At 36.8% G+C, this 23,185-nt stretch overlaps 1 protein-coding gene across 5 annotated transcripts; it reads right to left on the bottom strand.

Moving 5' to 3' along the window:
• Positions 1-168: 168 nt before the first annotated feature.
• LOC129271761 (zinc finger protein 271-like) lies at positions 169-10,577 on the bottom strand. 5 transcript variants are annotated; one of them, XM_064106718.1, is made up of 10 exons: positions 10,483-10,577; positions 8,916-9,002; positions 6,501-6,581; positions 6,130-6,210; positions 5,941-6,021; positions 5,751-5,831; positions 5,561-5,641; positions 5,371-5,451; positions 5,181-5,261; positions 169-2,465 (listed from the first exon to the last, which is right to left on the bottom strand). In XM_064106718.1, the coding sequence occupies exons 1-10, from the start codon at positions 10,574-10,576 to the stop codon at positions 289-291; spliced, it is 2,925 nt and encodes a 974-aa protein (XP_063962788.1). In that variant the 5' UTR covers position 10,577; the 3' UTR covers positions 169-288. The 5 variants fall into 5 exon arrangements, with proteins under 5 accessions (XP_063962788.1, XP_063962789.1, XP_063962790.1 ...); XM_064106719.1 differs by lacking the exon at positions 10,483-10,577 and adding an exon at positions 9,680-9,762; XM_064106720.1 differs by lacking the exon at positions 5,561-5,641.
• Positions 10,578-23,185: the final 12,608 nt, after the last annotated feature.

Here is a 23,185-nt window from a genome sequence, read left to right on the forward strand (position 1 = left end):
TCTTTTGAGACAATCTTTTCTCACAATGAGAGCAATAAGGTTTTTCTCCTTTGTTCTCAGATGACAGATAAGACTGGCCCTTCTACAAAATCTCTTCTCGCAATGAGAGCAACCATACGGGTTTTCTCCAGTATGTGTTCTTATATGATGGGTTAATGTGTTTTTCACAGAAAATCTCTTCTCACAATGAGAGCAAGCATAAGGTTTTTCTCCAGTATGTGTTCTTATATGATGGGCAAGATTACCCTTGTCAGAAAATTTCTTCTCACAACAAGAGCAATGATAAGGTCATTCTCCTGTATGGGTTCTTAGATGAAGGGTAAGATAACTCTTTTTAGAAAATCTCTTCTCACAATGAGAGCAAACATAAGGTTTTTCTCCAGTATGTGTTCTTATATGATGGGCAAGATTACCCTTGTCAGAAAATTTCTTCTCACAACAAGAGCAATGATAAGGTTTTTCTCCTGTATGTGTTCTTAGATGACGGGTAAGATAACTCTTTTTAGAAAATCTCTTCTCACAATGAGAGCAAACATAAGGTTTTTCTCCAGTATGTGTTCTTATATGATGGACAAGATTACCCTTGAGAGAAAATTTCTTCTCACAACAAGAGCAATGATAAGGTTTTTCTCCTGTATGTGTTCTTAGATGACGGGTAAGACAACTCTTTTGAGAAAATCTCTTCTCACAATGAAAGCAAACATGAGGTTTTTCTCCAGTATGTGATCTTACATGATGGGTAAATGTGTTTTTCTCTGAAAATCTCTTCTCACAATGAGAGCAAGCATAAGACCTTTCTCCAGAATGCGTTCTTAGATGAAGGGTAAGATGACTCTTTTTAGAAACTCTCTTCTCACAATGAGAGCAAACATAAGGTTTTTCTCCAGTATGTGTTCTTATATGATGGGCAAGATTACCCTTGTCAGAAAATTTCTTCTCACAACAAGAGCAATGATAAGGTTTTTCTCCTGTATGTGTTCTTAGATGACGGGTAAGATAACTCTTTTTAGAAAATCTCTTCTCACAATGAGAGCAAACATAAGGTTTTTCTCCAGTATGTGTTCTTATATGATGGGCAAGATCACCCTTGTCAGAAAATTTCTTCTCACAACAAGAGCAATGATAAGGTTTTTCTCCTGTATGTGTTCTTAGATGAAGGGTAAGACTGGATCTTCTACAAAATCTCTTCTCACAGTGAGAGCAAACATAAGGTTTTTCTCCAGTGTGTGTTCTTATATGATGGACAAGATTATACTTGAGAGAAAATTTCTTCTCACAACAAGAGCAATGATAAGGTTTTTCTCCTGTATGTGTTCTTAGATGACGGGTAAGATAACTCTTTTTAGGAAATTTCTTCTCACAATGAGAGCAAACATGAGGTTTTTCTTCAGTATGTGTTCTTACATGACGGGTAAATGTGATTTTCTCAGAAAATCTCTTCTCACAATGAGAGCAAGCATAAGGCTTTTCTACACTATGTGTTCTTAAGATGTGAAGGGTTAGATGATACTTTTGAGAATATCTCTTCTCACAATGAGAGCAATGATAAGGTTTTCCTCCAGTATGTGTTCTTACATGATAGGTTAATATGTTTTTCTCAGAAAATCTCTTCTCACAATGAGAGCAAGCATAAGACTTTTCTCCAGTATGCGTTCTTAGATGACGGGTAAGATGACTCTTTTTAGAAAATCTCTTCTCACAATGAGAGCAAACATAAGGTTTTTCTCCAGTATGTGTTCGTATATGATGGACAAGATTACCCTTGAGAGAAAATTTCTTCTCACAACAAGAGCAATGATAAGGTTTTTCTCCTGTATGTGTTCTTAGATGACGGGTAAGATAACTCTTTTTAGAAAATCTCTTCTCACAATGAGAGCAAACATAGGGTTTTTCTCCATTATGTGTTCTTAGGTGAACAGTAAGATAACGCTTTTCAGAAAATCTCTTCTCACAATGAGAGCAATGATAAGGCTTTTCTCCAGCATGGAATTTTCTAGAAAATCTCTTCTCACAAAGATCAGGTTTTTCTCCTGTATGTGTTCTCACGTGATGAATAAGATCTCTATTTGTTGGGAACCCCTTCTCACATTGAGAGCAATGATGAGGTTTTTCTCCAGTATGTGTTGTCATGATATGATGTTTAAGAAGGTCCTTTTGGGCAAAACTTCTCGTACAATGACAGCAAATAAAGGGCTTATCTCTATTTCCAAGCGTTCCCACATGGGTCATTAGATTACTATCACAATCAAAAATTTTATCTCGATAGGGACACTGAAAGCTCATATCTAGCTCTGGTCTATGACTGCGAACGAATTCTTCTCCTCCAAGGCATGCTTTAAGATATAGAGTTAAAGTGCTCTCATCCGTGAATATCTTCATGCATTGTAAACATCGATGTGCCTTCTCTCCACTGCACTCCGTTGCGTTAGGTTGTCTCTTGTCCGCTTCACTCTTAAACTCTTTATCTGCAGAGAAGAAAAAGAAATAGCACTCATCTGTAATTTCCTCACATAATGTATCACAGTTAATATATCGTTACCTACTACTATGGTTTACATCAAACCACTGGCGGATGTGGGGGGGGGGGACACCTCCGGTCGGTGCCTCCCCCCCCCCTTTTAAGAGCCATCATCAACAATTTCAATATAAAAATGCTGCTTTTACACAAGTGTGCCCCCCCCTCTTTTTTGTTTGCTTGTCAAATTTTTCATCAGGAAAATGTGCCCCCCCCCCCCGTTTCGGAAAATCCCGGATCCACCCCTGATCTGATAATCATCAATTTTTCTAAATCCTTCCTCACTTACTCCCAAATTGTTACTTGAAGGAACTCTTTTCCCCACAATCAGATCAAAGGTGCTTTGGTTATGCTATTATGTGGTCCTTTTTTTAACCCAAATAATTTTTTGTCATAGATCTTAATGTGTAAAGCTGTCACCAGGTTGGCCCGTTGGGCCCCCATTATTTGAAAATGCTAACTTTTGGTGGCTTGATGCTGGCTACCAAAAGTTTTTTTTTAAGAGGCATATTTTCGATCCATTTTTGCACTCATTTTACCAACTCACCATAAGTAAAAAAAGAAAAGGTGCCTGATTTTCTTTTAACTACAAAGAACCTAAACAAACTTCATATGTCCAAATTTATACAACATTTAGAAATCTGAAAAAAAAAAAAAATTATCAGGGCCTGAAAAATAAGAAAAAAGAATGAAAACTCAATCTGGATGGTTTTATATCAATATACAAACAAAAAAGTGGAGCGCCTCTGGCAGTCTCGCCTGCATTACGCAATTCGATATAGCAGCAGTGCTGATTTTGAAAACAGCAAATGAATGAATATAATGTGCTATACAAGAACTGTGTTGTTTTAACTATTCACAGAAGAAAACAATTATATGATAATAAAATATTCCATTGACCCAAAATGACCTTATGTCAATGATCATGTGACCTAAGACATGTGCAAGGCAATCATTCATACTTGGATTACCCTTATGTCGATGTTTAATGAGCTAGATCCATAAAATTTTTAAGTTATGATGTCAATTCAACACATATTTCCAACACGTCCAGAGTTCATTAACCTTTAAATGGCCTTTGAACTTGGCCAAGTTCCTGAAACGCACATAGGGTATTCAGGGATACCTTGCTGCTCTTATATCCAAGTTTCATTAACTAGATCCATAAAATTTTTAAAGTTATGATGACAATTCCATAAATACACCCAAGTTTATTGACCCTAAATGACTTTTGACCTTGGTCATGTGACCTGAAACTCACACAGGATGTTCAAGGATACATGGTTGCTCTTATGTCCATGTTTCATGAACTAGATCCATAACTTTTTAAGTTACGACAATTCCTAAAAATAACCCCAACATGGCCAAAGTTTGTTGACCCTAAGTGACCTGAAACTCGCACATGATATTCAGGGATACCCGATTACTCTTATGTCCAAGTTTCATGAATCAGATCCATAAACAGGGCTCGACTTTAGCGGGAGCCCGGTGGCAATTGGCTCCCTAAAACCTTGGCGGGCTCCTTAGAAAGTAAATCAAAATGCCCGGCTTGCTCCTTAAGTTTTTCTAGTATCAGCCAAGAAAGTTCATTCATAAAAACAGTGAGTGACCTCGTAACTGTCAACATTGAGCCTGTGTTGCTTGGTTACAATGGTATGTCCCCATGGCAGGGGTCATTGTATGAGCCCCTTGGGCATTCCTAGTGCCTGTGGCTGAGTTTAATGTAAACAAAGATGTCTATTCTGAAATAATGGATGAGATGAATGTCGATTTGAGTGGAAATTGAATATGCAATGAAACAGATTGAGCAAAGGATGAAAATATCATATTTTGGGAAGGTTCTGAAAGAAAAGTGTATTCCTAGTGGTTAAATGCATTTTCAATTGTTTTTGTCATTTATTTTCCTCTCTGCAAATGATATTAATTATTGCTTGCTCAATCTGTTGAGCAATATTGAAGATTGAATGAATATAAATTTGAACAGACAAGCGAGGAAGAGTGACTTATCCAGTGCTATATCTCATTCTGATAAAACCGGAAGTCCAATGTTAGACTGTTACTGTAGCAAAAGGGCTTCACAAAAGTCAATTGCTGTAAGATTAATTCTTCAGTTCAGTTAATCCTCACATTTGCTTAATAATAATACACCTGGTATTGATGATTATAAAAACAAGGAATTGTGTTGGTGTGTTTTAATACTGACCATTGTTATGACCCCCCAAAAAATGTGATAAACTTGGGCTCCCTGAACCCCTTGCGGGCTCCCTAAAAAAGTGGTTGAGGAGCCCGGCTGGCTCCCTAAAAAAAAAGTAAAGGTCAGGCCCTGATAAACATTCAAAGTTATTACAGTAATTCAACAGATACCCCCAACATGGCCAAAGTTTGTTGACCCTAAGTGACCTTTGACCTTAATCATGTGACCTAAAACTTGCACAGGATGTTCAGTAATACTTGATTAATCTTATACTAACCCATGCTGAAATACAAAATTTATGCATTTTTTGCTGCTTGCCAACTGAGTATTTTGTTTGAGAAAAGCTCCAATCCTGCAAACTTTTTCACAGGCCTCAAAACCATAACGTCATTAGAAGAGTGATTCCTTTAGTTTGTACACAGAATAAATTGGAATTTTTTGCTTTCCAGATTTCGCAACTGTTTATCTTACCTTGTGTAGTACGTTGGTCTTGGCCTGTATCGGGATTGGTCATGTCTTCATCTACTACCTGTTTGATGGTGATGGTTTGATCTAGTATGAACAAATAAACAGAAAGCAAATAATTCAGATTGATAACGGTCAAGCATGTTAAAACCTTCAAACATCAATCAATCTAACTACAAGAACCAGTGTATATTACCTTGTGTAGTACATTGGTCTTGACCTGTATCGGGGTTGGTCATCTCTTCATCTACTTCCTGTTTGATGGTGATGGTTTGATCTAGTATGAACAAATAAACAGAAAGAAAATAATTCAGTTTGATAACGGTCAAGCATTCTAAAACCTTCAAACATCAATCAATCTAGCTACAAGAACCAGTGTATATTACCTTGTGTGGTATATTGGTCTTGACCTGTATCGGGATTGGTCATGTCTTCATCTATTTCCTGTTTGATGGTGGTGGTTTGATCTAGTATGAACAAATAAACAGAAAGCAAATAATTCTGATTGATAACGGTTAAGCATGCCAAAACCTTCAAACATCAATCAATCTAGCTACAAAAACCACGATATATTACCTTGTGTAGTATATTGGTCTTGACCTGTATCGGGGTTGGTCATGTTTTCACCTACTACCTGTTCGATGGTGATGGTTTGATCTAGTATGAACAAATAAACAGAAAGCAAATAATTCAGATTGATAACGGTCAAGCATGCTAAAACCTTCAAACATCAATCAATCTAGCTACAAGAACCAGTGTATATTACCTTGTGTAGTACATTGGTCTTGACCTCTATCGGGGTTGGTCATGTCTTCATCTACTACCTGTTTGACGGTAATGGTTTGATCTAGTATGAACAAATAACAGAAAGAAAATAATTCAGATTGATAACGGTCAATCATGCTAAAACCTTCAAACATCAATCAATCTAGCTACAAGAACCAGTGTATATTACCTTGTGTGGTATATTGGTCTTGACCTGTATAGGGGCTGGTCATGTCTTTATCTACTTCCTGTTTGATGATGATAGTTTGACCTAATAAGAAGGCAAAGAAAAAAAAGCAAGCAAATAATCATTCAAAGCATCCTTTTTTCAAACTAGAACTAAAATATAGATAACAATAACAGATCATAATAATTACTTTCATGCATTGATTAATACTTGTGTTTCTAAGTGCTTTACAAGTTTATTTCCCCAGACATTGAATCCATCACTGCTCCACACATAAAGCTCACCATCTCCACTCCCTGGGGAGTAACCTTGTCAGGCAGCCATTTATTACCAGTGCATACACGCCAATCTAATCAATGAATCAATTATCTTACCTTGTGTGGTACACTGATCTTGACCTTCATTGGTGAGGGTTGAATCTTCAAGCAATTGTAGCTTGATGGTGATGGTTTGATCTAGTAGGAACACAAATGAAACAACCAATTACCACAATATATGGAAGTCTTTCTTGGTTATATATAATGTACACCCTGAACTAAAAAAAAGACTGCAGGGCCATGATCCCTCTTCAAAGCTTTCCAACGTTTATGCAGATACACATGTAATAATGCAAAACCTTTGACCTTGGTCATGTGACCTGAAACTCTGGCAGGATATTCAGTAATACTTCATTACACTTATGTCCAATTTTCATGAACTAAGTCCATACATTTTCGAAGTTATGATGATGTTTCATGAACTTAATCTTGGGTTAAGATTTTGATGTTGATTCCCCAAACATGGTACATGTATGACATTTGACCTTGGCCATGTGATCTGAAACTCTGGCAGGATATTCAGTAATACTTCATTACCCTTACATCCAATTTTCATGAACTCAGTCCATCTATTTTCTAACTTATGATGATGTTTCAAAAACTTAATGTTAGGTTAAGATTTTGATGTAGATTTCCCCAACATGGTCTAAGTTTATTGACCCTAAATGACCTTTGACCTTGTTCAAGTGACCTGAACCTCGAGAAGGATGTCTAAGTTTCATGAACTAGGTTCACAAAAACTTAACCTTTGGTTAAGATGTCAATGTTGACGGAAAAGCGGCGCCTATAGTCTCGCTCTGTGATGCAGGCAAGACAAAAAATACCAAATGAATTACAAAAATATGTGAACCAATACCTCAAATCCATGAGTGAACTGAGATAAAATCTATTCCTAAATATCTTACTCAATTGATCCTAGACCTCGTTTTAAGTCGCATCTAGCAACAGAAATGGCTGTATTTTGGCTTCGATCTCGATACCGTCGTTCAAATCAAGATCAAGGCTGAAACAAGTGGAATGCCTCTGGCGGTCTCACCTGCATCACGCGATTCAATATAGCAGCAGTGCTGATTTTGAAAACTACTATAACTCGCACAAGATGTTCAGTGATACTTAGTTACTCTTATTTCCATGTTTTATGAACTAGACCAATACACTTACAGAGATATGATGGTAATTCAACAAATACCCCCAACGTGGCCAAAGTTCTTTGACCTTGATCATGTGACCTGAAACTCGCACAGGATGTTCAGTGATACTTGATTACTCTTATGTCCAAGTTTCACGAGTCAGATCCATAAACTTTCAAAGTTATGAAGGTAATTCAACAGATACCCCCATTATGGCCAAAGTTCATTGACCTTTGACCTTGGTCATGTGACCTAAAATGCGCACAGGATGTTCAGTGATACTTGATTACTCTTATGTCCAAGTTTTATGAACTAGACCAACAAACTTTCAAAGTTATGATGGTAATTCAACAAATACCCCAATTTGGCCAAAGTTCATTGACCCTAAATGACCTTTGACCTTGGTCATGTGACATGAAACTCATGCAGGATGTTCAGTGATACTTGATTAACCTTATGTATAAGTTTCATGAACTAGGTCCATATATTTTTTTTAAGTTATGATGACATTTCAAAAACTTAACCTTAGGTTAAGATTTTGATGTTGATTCCCCCAACATGGTCTAAGTTCATTGACCCTAAATGACCTTTGACCTTGGTCATGTGACATGAAACTCAGGCAGGATGTTCAGTAATACTTGATTAACCTTATGGCCAAGTTTCATGAACTAGGTCCATATACTTTCTAAGTTATGCTGTCATTTAAAAAACTTAACCTCAGGTTAAGATTTGGTGTTGACGCCACCGCCGCCGTCGGAAAAGCGGCTCCTATAGTCTCACTCTGCTATGCAGGTGAGACAAAAATGCTGTTGCTAATGCTCAATGTGGTTAAAAAGCAGGTTAAAGATCGATTCTTGGGAATAAAATCAAACAAAAATTGAAATGACATTAGTTTGCTAACATCGTGAGGGGTAAAAGTGCACCAGCACTAGCATGCACCAAGCTGAGTGAGGCCAGGCTTCTAGGCACAGCGGGGATGGCCCAGAGTTCTGGCCTAATCCAGGACCCAGAAATAAATTTTGCTACACGTTCTGATCCAGGTTCAAGCAGGGTTTTCTTTCTGTGCCCCAACGTTAGCTAGCTCTAGAGCATACATGGAATATCACTATTCAATATAGAATCAGAGAAATTGAAAATAAAATCAAAGTTTGAAAAAGCTGTATTTTTCTGTAAAAAAGTAAAAATCAAAGAATAAAAGAAGGATTTCAAAATTACCTAGGGTTAAGATAAAGGTTTTTAGAACCTTTGCCCTAGAAGAAGTTTCTTGCACAACACAGTGACAACGCTTGTTTATGGTTCAGACTCTATTACGCCTTACAAATATGAAATAGCTTGGACTTACTTTCTTCTTGTGTGATCCATTGGTTTAGACCTGTATTTGTGACAGTCCCAACTTCATCTACTTCCTGTTTGACCTCGATGGTTTGACCTAGTATAAAAAGATAAATAGCAAGAAAATGATTAAGAATGAGTATGATCAACGATGCTCTAAACCTAAGGACAGGTCCACCCCAACAAAAAGTTGATTTGAATAAACAGAGAAAAATCCAACAAGCATAACAGAATTTAATGAAAATCGGATGTGAATTAAGAAAGTTTTGCTTAATTTCACATAAATATTTCTATGCACATCCTGGTCAGTATGCAAATGAGGGGACCGATGACATCATGCACTCACTATCTCTTTTGTACTTCATAAGAAATATTAAATATTTTAACTTTCTCCTTACTGTCATGTGAAACAAAGATTTATGTCTCCCTCAACATGTGGAATTATTACGTACATTGTCTTCATTGTCAAATCTGTAAAAGTTGAAATATTGTATAATTCAAACAATAAAAAACAAAAGAAATAGTGAGTGAGGGACACCATTGACTCTCTCATTTGCATATCACTGAGTTGTGCATACAACTATTTTGTGAAAAATGAGCGAAACTTTAAAATGTCATAACGTTCTTATTTTACATCCTATTTTGATAAAAAATTTACCGTTACACTTGTTCGATTTGTCTTTATTGATTCAATTTTTTTCCGGGGTGGACTTGACCTTTGAACACTGATCAAGCTAGCTCTAGAAGCAACATACATAAATCAGTTTATCTTACCCTCTGTTGCAAATTGGTCTTGACCTATATCAGCGTGGGTCATGCTTTCTTTTACTTCCCCTTTCATGGTGGTAATAATATGATCTTGTATAAACAGTTAAAATAGAAGAAAATCAAGGGTAACTTAGTTCACATAAAGGGAAATTTGTTTTTATTTATTTATTTTATTTATTGGTATATATGCACATAAAAATTGACCAGCAGCACAAGCTGAAAGGGTCAATTTACAAAAATTCATGAAGTAGAATATACAGATATAACAAGGCAAATGAATAAGAACGTAATTACAGTATTCTATGTCAAAACTTATCTCCAATTAAAAGATGAATCTCATAAATAGAAGTTTGAGAAAGAGAGAAATAAGCATAGGGGAGGAGGGAGAGAGAAGAATAGAGAGAGAGAAATGAGAGTAATGGAAAGAGGGGGGGGGGTATGTCCTCCAAATAGAAAGAGAAAATTGAGTGAGGTAGAGAGAAAAACAGAAAGTGGTGAAGTGGAGAGTGACATGGAGAACATAGAAGCCAAAATACTGTCAATTATGATTGACACTACATAAAGATATGAATATCCTATATGAGATACAAAATGATTTATATATATAAATAGAAATATTGCCAAGCCCTATGCTTATTTGTAAATCAAAGTGCTGATGATTACAACATCTTTAATTATTATTTTACGATCACTTTCGTGTTTATTATGAAATATAGGTCGGTCAATGCAAAGATAGGCCCACTCTCCATTGCCATTGCTACATTGTGCACACAAAACATTCCATGAAACATACAATAACGCTTCGTTACCTTGTTGTTGTTGTTGATATGAAGGATCAACAGTCCTTCCTCCTCCTGCGACTGAGCAATACTCCCATCCATTCGTTTCTTGCTTTACATCCATGCTATCTGTAAATATATGAAACACATAATACATGCATATGGGTGACTTTACAGTTCAAGTGAAAATGCAAAAGAGGGAGTTTTTACTATAAAAACAGGGTTTCCAGCATTTCAAGAAAACAAATTCCCTGATTTTCCACTGATGAAGTTTAAGAATTCCCTGTGAAAATTATTCAAACCCATTCCCAGTTTTGCATGTATTTATATGTTGTTGCACTGAATTATATGTATTTTCAGTATAAAAACAATGTAAAGCTAATTAGTACCACCATAACCAGTCATTCAATGGATGTTGTTTGGATATGCAATAAAAATATAAGTCTGACTGACTACCATGCTTTTGACATTTGTGCCAATCAAAATTCCCTGATTTTCCCCTCATTTGAGGCATTTTTCCTGATTTGAGGTGTTTTTTTTAACCAAATTCCCTGGCTGGAAAGAAATTAGATAATTTTCCTGATGGGTTGAGAACCCTGTAAATTCATGAGGCAAAACCATTGGAGAAGGCAAACCCCTGTTACGAACCATGGAAAACCTCAATCACCCAGGCCAGTTATTTAAAGGAGAAATATATTTATTATGAATGTGGTCTTATTATATATCAATGGAAAGGTAATGATGTGGGGATTATCAGTGGGTCATTCAAAAATACCAAAAATAATACATAAGGTGAAAATCGCCGATTAAAAAACGCTAAATTGCCTCTCCGAAATATGCCTCGCATCGGTCTCTGAATTGACTTGAATTTGATGATGTCACTTTCTGTACGAGAGGCGTGATTGGCTCTCCCACGTGAAGCTCCACTTGCATGCAAAACCTGTTGTGAGGGTACGTTTTCTCCACACTGTCACTGAATACTTCGATCACGAAATGAAAGAAAACCCAGAATTTTATCTAGATTTGGATTTTCAAATTGATGATTTTGAAGATGAAGAGAATGATGATGAAATGAACAACAAAGTGACGTAGTTGGAGCCTGGAGGTAAATTGAGGGAATTACGCCGATGATGACGAGTCGGACAATTCAACTTGCAACACGATCACATGCCGATTAGCTACCAACTCATGCAGCTGCTAGTGCTAAGTGCTAGCTACACCGCGCGGGCCAAATTGAATTCATGAAAGTGAATTATCACACTGTCCAGACAGAGTCTCTTACCTCTGTGACTATGAAGAAGGAAAATAATGATAAATTTGAAACTGAATACAGAGTCATAATGACTTCGTTCAGTATACTCCCTAAGTATCCCTTTAATAGGTGTGAGGATGTAAATGTTAATGGCTCTAAATCACCAATTTTGAGACTGATATAGAAGAAGACGAAGCTAATGTGTATAACAAGTTACAACTTTGACTTGAGTTGACTTTGTGAATAAGAATACCAAGTATTACCATGAATACGGTCAACGTTCTCGCCAGGAGGCGCGATAGCTCAGTCGGTAGAGCGGGGGTTTCGGATTCCGGTGACCCGGGTTCGATTCCCAAGTGGTGCGCTAGTGCCCTTTGGTAAGGCATTTATCCTCATTACCAGGTCCCTCGGAGAGGACCTTAAGCTGTCGGTCCCCTGGTTGCTTGCTCACAGGCATTCGTGCTTTCTTAGCAGTCAGGTAAAAACCTCGATATAACGATATATATAAAGGTTCATTCTGACGCTTGGCGGCGCGAAGCGACGCAAGACGCGCAGCGGCCTCGGTGCGTGCATGCACGGGGGGGAGGGTACGGGAGGGGGGTGTCAATATCGTCAATATCGACGAGCTTAGATTGCTGCTAAATGCACCACATTTTATGTCTATTTAATGCTTCTCCGGCCACACAGCCGTAACGGTTGCGTGAATTGCGATTGAAGCAGAAAGGCAAGTACTGATAACTTCAAAAAGTCAAACTGAAGGAAATGATTTAAATTCATTCTCATTTTATACTTACAGTTTATAGATTTATTCACATCGATGACATCGATAAATTTACTCCATACTTTCCAATGTCTAGATCGCTGCGTCCTTAGAAAGTGCGATTAATTTTGTGAATGCGTGTTGCTTTTTATATCAATGACCGCCTACATCTACGGACCGCATGCGTAGCCCTTTGACTTGAGCTTGCGCCGCGGCCGTGGCCCTTACTAAATCCAAAGATTGTTCCGACTTTATTTGGAAGCTTCGGAAGAAAACTTCTGAGGTTTCCAAATAATGGGCATCGGTATTCATGAGACGGGGTCCCCAAATTATATAATTTGCATGTTTGTTTGTTTTGTTTTCAGATACTCACTGAAACTATAACTCTCATAAGACTTCTGTTGATGGTGTTTATAATAATAATATCCAATCAAGATTTGTTTATCACGGTCAATTATTGCTATGTTCATTTGTATTGTTCTATACTCACCTATGAAATAATGAATGTGCCCATAACGAGCGGGAGAAATATTTTTGAAGAGGGGGGGGGGGGTTGTAGCTAGGATGGTCGAAAGGAGAGAGCGAAAGGGGAGGGCCGGGTCGTGGTGTGGACAATGACAAGGGGATGTTGAGATCGTATGTGTGTGTGGGATAGGTGAAGAAGTCAATATTTGAAGCGAATGCATATTTATAGACATGTCTATACTACTACTGATGATGACGGCCTGACGGCTGAATAATCTTTCTTTACACGTATATTTTGGAGATTTAAATTTTTTTAAATGTTTTCTTGCACCATGAGTAGGAAGACCGAGGTACGTACGTGATTCAATAAATTGCATCAGTTTTTAAGTTACAGAAATTCACGAACAGATTATTAAAAATGAAAAAAAAAGTCATTAAGATCTTCTTAATTTTATAGCCCCGGCCCATTCAGCGTTAACAACATGAAGAATATTTGAGGTCACGAAACCAGCTGATTGGCATTCAAACAACAGGTTAACAGGTCAAGCACATGGCACACATTCCAAGGGCGGGAATTCGGGGAAACCCGTTTTCAAGCACAATGATTGGCTCAACCCAGGAAGTTCACGTGACATCGGCTTTGGGGCGTCTCGTTCACATTCCAACTCATTTCATAAATACCATCCACTCGCAGTAATTAGGCTAACACCGTTGTAAAGATAACTCTATATAAAACACAATTCCGATATAAAACATATAAAGACATAAGTGAAATTGAAAAATTCATCCAACGATATTCAAATTATACTAGCAACTCATGTGGGCGTGAACAAATGAAATACATATCCTCTAAAACGTTCACACATATCAACTTCAATAATTCGTACTTGAAATGCAGGGGCCGCGGAAAGGTCTTGAAAGTGGGGGGGGGGGGCTGACCATGCAAGAAACACAATCAGGTGGTCCATTTTATGTTTTTGTACATGGTTTGGGAAAAAAGTGGGGGGGGGGCTGAAGCCCACCCAGCCCCCCCCCCTGTTTCCGCGGCCCCTGAAATGAATATCTGTGAATTAATTGTCAATTCCACTTTTTTGAATGTGTACTTCTATCGAAATCTATTGAATCACGTACCCCTCCCGACCAAGGGTTGATTTTCCAATCGCCATAAAGATTATGCAGCCACAATCACAGTAGACACATCCATAAATTATTTTTAATTTCATTCGCTCCGAACATTGACTTCTTTTCGCCAATCCCCTCCCCCACACAAAGTCACAAACATCCCATCATTTTCATTTACATTGCCCACGACCACCTCCCATTATTCTCTTTCTCCTTTACACAAATTAATTTCAAATAATATTTAATTGCCCACGACCACCTCCCATTATTCTCTTTCTCCTTTACACAAATTAATTTCAAATAATATTTAATTTTAAATCGTAGTTGTTAAGCAATTGTACAACAAATTCATGAAGCATTCACTGTGATGACTAAAAACATTTCTCAGGACCGTGACAGGTGCGTTCATTATTTAATTGGCATTATTTAATAAAGAACAATATTACAAATGAAAATACACTGTACGCATAACTCACATTAAAAATGAGTCGTAATATGATAAAAGTGTGAATAATATTAATAAAGATTATTACTTATAAAAATTATAACAGATTCAATGAATATCTGAAAAAAAAAAGCATTCAAATTAAATCGGTTTTGTATCCCATCTAATTTTGGAAGACTCGGATCCCCGCGGATCAAGGATTTTGATGCCATGTGCGATTTGTATTCTGTATGTGGCCGTTGCGAGCGCGAGAGCAGTGGCACAGAACTTGGTAGACAAGCCCTCGCGAAATTAATCAACACTTTCTAAAGATCGATGTAGAGATCAAGACTTTGGAAATTATGGAGTAAAATCAGAATATAAATGTGAATAAATCATTTTGCTGTAAGTAAATGAGTTGGACATTATATCAATCCATTCCTGTGGCTTTGTCATTATTAACGTGATCTTTTAATAATTTTCTCAATTCACTCTAGGTCAGTGTCATCAGAAATGCATTCAATGAATTCATGTGCCTGGGACGAGATGAAACTAAATTTCGATCAAATTTTTATATTATTTTTGACACACTTTACTTTTGACAAAATAAGTGACAATATCAACTGAAATTCGTAACATCTGAACTACATTGCCCAACCCAGTACCCACGGTACCTCTCTCTCACTTTATTTTTGAGCAATGCGATACGCAAATGCGAGGTGAACATCTTCGCACTTCCAGCGGCTTCCTACATCAGACTAAGAGAAAGAGAGTTAAAATGGGCCTCGAGTCGAGGTCGCATCGTATACAGCATAGTGGTGCATGATCTCATTTCTTTACGTTCTAGCACCTCCTCAAGACCCCTCCGTTCATCATTTACATTGCAGTTAACTCCTGGACCGCGCACTTCTACAAAATATGGTGACCGGGCTTTTTCTTCTATTGCCCCTTCTCTTTGGAACAAGTTACCCTCTTACATGCATAGTGCCAAGTCCGTCAGTCAGTTTAAGGCCCTGCTCAAAACATACCTTTTCAATCAATGAATCCCAGTTGTGGGTCGGTCATTGGAGGTGCACACCAGTTTTCATCTGTTAGTATTTTTTTTTTCTTTTTTCATGATTTTTTTTTTGTCACACCTTGTGTTAATATGCCCATTTAATATTTTTTCCCCCATGTAAAGTTAAATTCAGAACACAGTGCGCTTAGAAACGCCCGTATTAAGCGCCCTATAAATGTTTTGTATTATTATTATTCATTATGAGTCAAAGAAATCCCGGGAAGAAATCGTGGACGAAATAATCTACAAGTTTATTATAGGATTTGAAAAACAGATAGTTTTTTTTTTATATATTCATTTTTGTGTAGATCTAGACCTGTTTTACAGTTGTCGGCCACGGTTGTCGGGGAAGTTCACGGTTGGGGGATTTGCCCTGAAAATTTTCAGGATTGTCGGCGCCCGCCAACCGTGACGCGTGTTAGCGAGAACGTTGAATACGGTATTAGTTTGAATAACAGTAGAGGCGCACGGCCAATATGGGAGACTCTCTCCAATCACTCCTAGTACCAATGAGGTCCAAACATTACATGTATGGACCTCATAGGCGACATCTGTAGTATTTTGTGTCAGAAATCTTTGTGAAGATGATTATTTGTGTATTATAACACAAGTACGAGCTATCGTACTGTCTATTCATTAAATTTTTGTTTAAGAAAGTTAAAGCATTGTTAACAATAAAAAAAAATTGAAAGAAATGAAGGGGAACTTACATTTTGACGACTTTTTCCAGATTTTATTGCCAGTTGCTCTTCACTTCTGACTCGCGATCGAAGCTGATATGCAGATCACGTGATACGCGTTCTCGTCAGCTGATCGGTTGGTTATTCTTTTCGCCAGACGTTGATAATTATATATTTCATAATGCTAGCATTCATCGCAAATTTAGGTGAAAGAGATTGAATTTAAACAGCGCAAGCTTTAATTTTCTTTAAAATAACATTTAATTGATTGCACAAGTTTCGCCTTGGAACAAGTAGGATCATTTGGTCCCATGTTTGCGTAACTACGGGGCGGGGTGTCCCTACCACTATACACCCACTAGCCAGCAATTATCGTTTTTTCTCTTTTTTTTAAACCAAAATACCTCCCCCCAAAAAAAAAAAAAATTAAAAAAAATTAAAAAAAATAGGGTTAAAGAGAAAGAGAATTGAGGAACACAATATGCTTTATTTTTTCCTCTTTTACTGTTTAACGAGACTTGTAATCAAATATTAAATGGGGCTTAATTAGAACAGCCTTTTTTAAGTCAATTAATAAAAATCATTCCTCCTCGGGATTTGAGCTTTCATGAAATATGAATCTTTTTCATGACTACCGAAAGCGCTAAAAATGTCCAAATTTTTAATTGGTATATCAAGGCTCCACATTAACTTTTTTTGGTGGTGGCCCATTCGGGCCACCAAAACCATCAAATAATTTTTTTTGGTGGCCCGATATTAAAGTTTGGTGGCCCGAAAAATATAAAGAAAAACATTAAAAATGAATAAAACAAACTTCTGAAATATTAATTCTGCAGCCACTACCACTAAGTTACTTTCACTTTATACATATTGTATGTAAACCTTGTTTGCTGTTATTTTACTTTGCTAATTTTGTTTCTATCGTTCTAAAAATGAAATGATTGAAAGTGAATAAATGAATTGTATTGTTCGCAGGTTGTGTGGACTTTTTTTTAAATCTCTGTATAGAGATAATGGTAAAGTAAATAAATAGTGCATAGCAAACTCAGATAGATACATAGTACAAAATAATGGTTTATCCTTCCTTCCTCTTTGAATCCTAAAACCTAGATTATGCATGCCCCAAATCCAGTTTATTTCTGTTTTCTCTTTTGCAGCATATTATAGAAGGAGAAAATCACAGAAAAATATGCTGCAAAATTGGAACAATGCATAAAAGGGGGAAACAAACGAAAATAATTTTCAAAAAGTATATAACAAAAAGAAAACAAAAATAATAAAAGAAATAAGTGAAATAAAACAAAAGAAAGAAAAAAACAAAGAACAGGGAAAAAAAGAAAAACAGAAAAGAAAAAAATTAGAGAGAAAAAAGAAAAGAAAATGAAAGAAAAATTAATAAAACAAAGTTAATATAAAAATGGGGAAAAGGGGAAAATTAAGAAGCCATTACATATATTTTTTAACAGCTGTGGCAACAGTCTATTCTGACTGGAATATAATTAAAAGCCAAGCAAATAATTTTCACTTACCTTTTGGGAATGGCACATTTCTATTTTTATATCCTTTAGTTTGTATTATTTTATTTTCAGTAGAAATATATTTTTTAATCAGGCATATTCAATGGGAAGGGGTATAATTGGTTTAACCACTGTCAAAAAAAATGAAAGAAAAAAAAAAAACATGGCAAAAACTATATCTGGAAAAAAAGTGTGAGAAAAGTCCTTCCCTATATTTGCCGAAATGTTGGGAAAAAAATCACATTTCATTTCAATGAAATGCCTTCCCAAAGTATTTACTTTCTCAAGAGTGGTTTAAGAAGTCATTTATAAACAAGAAAGAAAGAAACTGTCTGTTTGTTTAAGGCTAGAAAATACACAGCTTCGAAAGAAACCAAGTATCAACATACATACAAATGCACACGTGGGACTGTGATGTACTTGTCTATGTGTTTTTATCTGTATTAATTCATGTGGAAATCGGTCTTTTTGAGTCAAAAGAGAGGTCATAATTCCTCTTCTTAATGCTTGCAAATAATCAGGGTACACCAAATTTTCGTAATATAGACTGTAGAATTGCATTTCATTGGTGTAAAAGGTGACTTTGACTTAGATTTTCAAAGTTCTGTGGAAGATTTCTCAGCAGCAACATTTTTATCGCAGCTCCCTGAGTCTGAATAAGCTGAGCTAGATCTAGAGCACAGCTGTATGCAGTGGCTTCATGCAAAGCTCACGCCAGCCGGCCGGCGCGGCTGGCTGGATAATAGCTACTGTATGCTATAGCTGTAGGCCTAATATGCAAACTTTTTGTGTGTGTATTTGTGTGTAGATCAACAAAAAGGGCGCATGACGAACTGGCTTGCAATTTGAGCTGTAGAAAGTTGATAAATGCGTGCAAAAATGGGAGAAAAATTGCGCTACTTTGAAAATTATTGGTTTCCCGATTCGGGCCACCAAAACTTAACATTTTATCAATAATGGTTGCCCGAGATGAATTTTTGGTGGCCCCGGGCCACCGGGCCACCGCTAATGTCGAGCCTTGGGTATATAAAGCTTTAGCTCATGCGTTGCGCCCGTCTTATTTTAATGTTATACAATTTTATGCTTTTAATGAATTTCTAATTCTCAGATCTTGTCGCAATCCGATTGGTAGCTATAATGAATGATTATTATGTTTCATGAATTGTTCAAAATGTGTCTCTCTATCAGTTTTGAATATTTAAAAAAATGTCAGCTCATGCTTTTTGCTCGCAATATTTTGATTAGTAAGAATTTCTTCTCTTGTATATGCGAGTTTGAGTAAATAACTAGAGAGAAAGGGGGGGGGGTCCCTCAGCTACTTGTCCTCGCTTATTCCCAATTTTTTTTAATATTATACTCGTGTTCAGAGTGTTTCAAAGTCTTTTCTGATTTTTTTTACACTTTTTATTGTCTCGGAGCTTCCCTCTATTTCTTTTAACTATGATGTAGCCCTTTTTACTTGTTTCAATTCTTTTATGTCTCATTTCATTGAAAACATAATTATTAAACTGACTGACTTTATTACGAAATTTTGATATTATTTTGTCTTGTTTGTTTGGCTTTCTTTTTTTCTTCTTATCCTTCTTCTTACTTTTTCCATTTCCTTATTTTCTCTTTTATTCCATTTCATGAGGCATCCGCCAACTTATATACAACAACAACAAACATATTTATTTGGTGGTGTGCCCCTCTAAAAAGGGAGGAAAATAGGAAGGAAAAAAAAGAAGAAGGGAAGGGGAAAAAAAAAGAAAAAAAAAGAAAGATGATGATGATGAAAATTATCTTGGTGATGATGATGGTGGTGGTGATGGTGGCGGTGATGATGATGATGATAATGATGGTGGTAGTGGTGATGATGATGAGAATGAAGTTGGTGATGATGGTGATGATGAAGACTAGATGTAATTTTGTTATTTTGTCTTTGAAAAAATTAAGTAGTGCATAGGTGAATTTATTTAAAGTTAAAATTATGAAAATAGCAGAAAAAATAATTTGAAAAATTGGTATGCGTTCAGGAAAAATCCATCCCCCACCAAAAAAAAATTAAAGGTGAGATTTTTTAAATAATTATTTGTGACGGCGTAGGCCTTTGCGAGCAGCTATATCGGATATAATTATGGTAAAAAGTAAATGAAATGTCAAGAAATACGTGATAATGACTTTTATTGTACATTCAGTATATCAATAGATAACTTCATACACTCTCCAAAAAGAAAAAAGTGGGTCATTACGGACCATTAAAAATGGGAAATTTTGGCATTTTATATTACATAATATATTGAGCAACTGCTCGTTTATGACGTCACAAATCAAGCATTCGAAATTCTACTAACTCCATTTTTTTTTAATAACACCTTCACCGATGTTTTGAAATTATTTTTCTTTGGCCTATATTTTCACAATCTTTTTATCAAGGTGAAATTCCCCTTTACAAAACAGTATCCGCATGATCAGGGTGTAGCGGTAAATTATTCACCTGATAACTATAGACCTATCTATAATTCATGCGGCTATGTTTAATAATATATTGCTGTGAATAGAATGAATGTCATTAAAAACATAATCTCACTGATCACTAATGCCAGCTTGACGCGCGAACTGAAAAAATATATTTTCTGCCCCGATAATTTGATAACCCTAACCTAACCCAATTTCTAAGTATTTTTATCATAAACAGGATAACTATAGACAATTAATTGAAAACTTGATATTCTTTTGCGAAAATGAATATGAAGGACAACTTTTTAATAAAGAACACAGTTTTAGAGCGTGATTTATACCTACAACCGCTTAATCCTGTCACTGTCGGTATGACATGAAGCAGTTGGAACTTTCTGATTCCATCAGCTTAATAATTTTTGCAACAGGCGCCAGTCCAACAAACAGACAGACATTTGCCCAAACAGACAACATCTCAACCTCTGCTCATTTCTTTTTGCACGGACACATAAAATCTCGACCTACCCATCACTTTTCTCACTATTTTCTCCTCCCTTTTATTTTCCATTAATTTTTCTTTCGTTCACTTTTTTTCTGTCCTCTTTTTCCTTCTATTTTTTTTTCTAGTCTCACCGCTTTTCCTCATCCCCCAGCCCCCGACGCCCACGCAGATTCGCAAACAATATCAAGTGTACTGTTAGGCAAGGGCGGAAATCTCTCCCCAAAGGTAGCCGGGACCAGGGGCTGGAAAATTTGACAAGAAAAAAACAAACAAACAAAAACAAAAAAGAAGGTTTATCACCCCAAAAAGAAGGTCATCTTGACCAAAAGAAATTTGATAAGCAAACAAGCAAAAAAAAAGGGCACCCCAAAAGTAAGATCGTCTCTTCTAAAATACATATTTTATGTCGATTTTGAATGAAAAGACCAAAAATAGTAGGGGGATGACATTTCATAATGTGCCCCCCTACTATTCTAGGTGAGGGGGACATGTCCCCCTGGAATTTGCGCCCATGTGGGTGGGGGGTGTTGCGCCTCCCTTTCGGAATCATTATGGAAGAGTGTAAATACTCGCTGTGATTTCGATCTCATACCTATAAAAAAAAATAGAACAGCTACGCCTTGAACACAGGCCAAAATGCCTAACGATTTCTCCGCGGCATTAACAACTATCGTAAAGGGCGCTCCATTTATAAATAAAGATGGACATGTAGCTGTCTATGGCGACAAGATTTGTCGCGAATATTTCCCAAGAATTGTGAGAATTGGGCTGAAAATGCAACAAAAGAACCGGTGAGTACCGATCAAACAGTATCAAGCTATTTAATGAAATATATTTTATCAGTATAGTTTAACAATTTCTAGATAATAAACTTTAGTTCTAAGCTAGGGCGGCCCAGATGCGCATGAGTGGAGTCCCAGTTTATTAACACGGGTAAGTATTGCGGTGTTGCCTAGAGTGTCTCCAATACTAATAGGGGAGACAATCTCCCACATTGGAGACTAGCTTGCTTTGCAAAAGGACAAAAGAAACAACACCAACAAAAGCATGATTTTTTCCACCAAAAATTTTGTCTCACTGAGGTCAGAAGCCCATTTGTTTTGTGTGTGATTGACAACAAAAATCCTTATCAAAACAAAAGTAGACGGTGAAAAGGGGTAATTTTTCATGAGGAATCTCCTTATCACATTTTTATTTGCCGCCAAGGTAATCCTTTTGCAGCAAATGTAAACAAAGGATATTGGTCTCCAAAACTCTGAAATTGGATACCCAAATTCTTTACAAAAGTCTCTGATATTGGAGAAAATCTCCCACATTGGAGATAGTCTCCAATATTGGCCGTGCGCCTCTACTGAATAAATTAAAGCAAAGGTTGTGTTGTTGCAAGTTATTTTCCCCCCATAATCCCACCTTTGCCTTGGAGTATCAAAGCGAGTTCACCACCTTGATGTTCACGGGTAGGTGTAGCATAGTGTAGCGGCAGTGAAGTGGAGCCTACACGAAGACTTAGTTCAGACTTACATTGTAAGGTAGCCATGGCCTAGACCAAAAGCTTCAGTCTCTGTATTTTGGTTGTTCCGCTGAACTACGTTGGCTCCACTCACCATACATAGACTGAAGGGGATGGGGCCCCGTACCTACAGCCAACGTATAGTGAACTAGCGTTTTATAGATCGCGATTTAAAACTGTTTTTTAAGCAAAATTGAAAGTTTCATGGTTTCCATTATCAGGGAAATATAAATAACTTAAGTAATTGCATACCTTGGGCCGGAGTTATTGAAAAAAATCCTCTGGATGATTGAGAAATCTGTCATCTAAGACATTTTCACCTGACCTGACGGTTTTTCTTGCAAGTTGCCATCTTGAATGACGTCATTATCGTTATTAACTTAATGTCTCGAATCGATATATCGCAATTATAACTAGTAGTAGTACTAGTATAACTAGTATCGTTTATCTTCGGTTTCGTTCGCATATGGAGCAGATCGTATAATATCGAAAGCAATATCGATATCACATTTGTGATTGTTGACGTTCGTTTGTAAATATTTTATAGTTTGGCTGCCATTTTGACCATTTTTATCGTGTTCAACCCAATTAAACATCGGTAAAGTATATTTTTCATGCCTTTTTCATCTATATCGTTTAAAGTATTTAAACATTAAAATATCAAGTTTTAAAAGTTTGTTGTTTATACATCCTTAGATTGTAAATTCGATGTGTAAAATAACATCAAACTTTAGTTTGGACTGTGAATTGACAAAAGGGAGGGAATGAGAACACATGCGAGCCCACACGTACACCCTACCGTCGGTAAATGGGGATTACAGTAAAATGTCAGAAATTGTTGAATAAATCCCCAGAAACGACGGTTATTCCTGTCTAGCCATGGCCATGCCCATGGCGCTGCCAGCTGCATGCAGCGCGTGCTGCGCGAGTATCGCTGATGGAGCAGCCACAACACACATGCGCCAGGCGACCAGGCGGCTGGCGCCGAGCAGAAAACTGTCAAGA

Source organism: Lytechinus pictus, chromosome 11 (assembly GCF_037042905.1).
Source record: "Lytechinus pictus isolate F3 Inbred chromosome 11, Lp3.0, whole genome shotgun sequence".
NCBI lineage: Eukaryota > Metazoa > Echinodermata > Echinoidea > Temnopleuroida > Toxopneustidae > Lytechinus > Lytechinus pictus.

Excerpts from the sequence above, each read along its gene's own strand:
- LOC129271761 (XM_064106718.1), bottom strand. The coding sequence starts at position 10,576 with ATGGATGTAAAGCAAGAAACGAATGGATGGGAGTATTGCTCAGTCGCA. Across the intron at positions 5,642-5,750 it reads AGACCAATATACTACACAAG|ATCAAACCACCACCATCAAA; the intron begins GTAATATATCGT and ends TGTTCATACTAG. Across the intron at positions 5,452-5,560 it reads AGACCAATATACCACACAAG|ATCAAACCATCACCATCAAA; the intron begins GTAATATACACT and ends TGTTCATACTAG.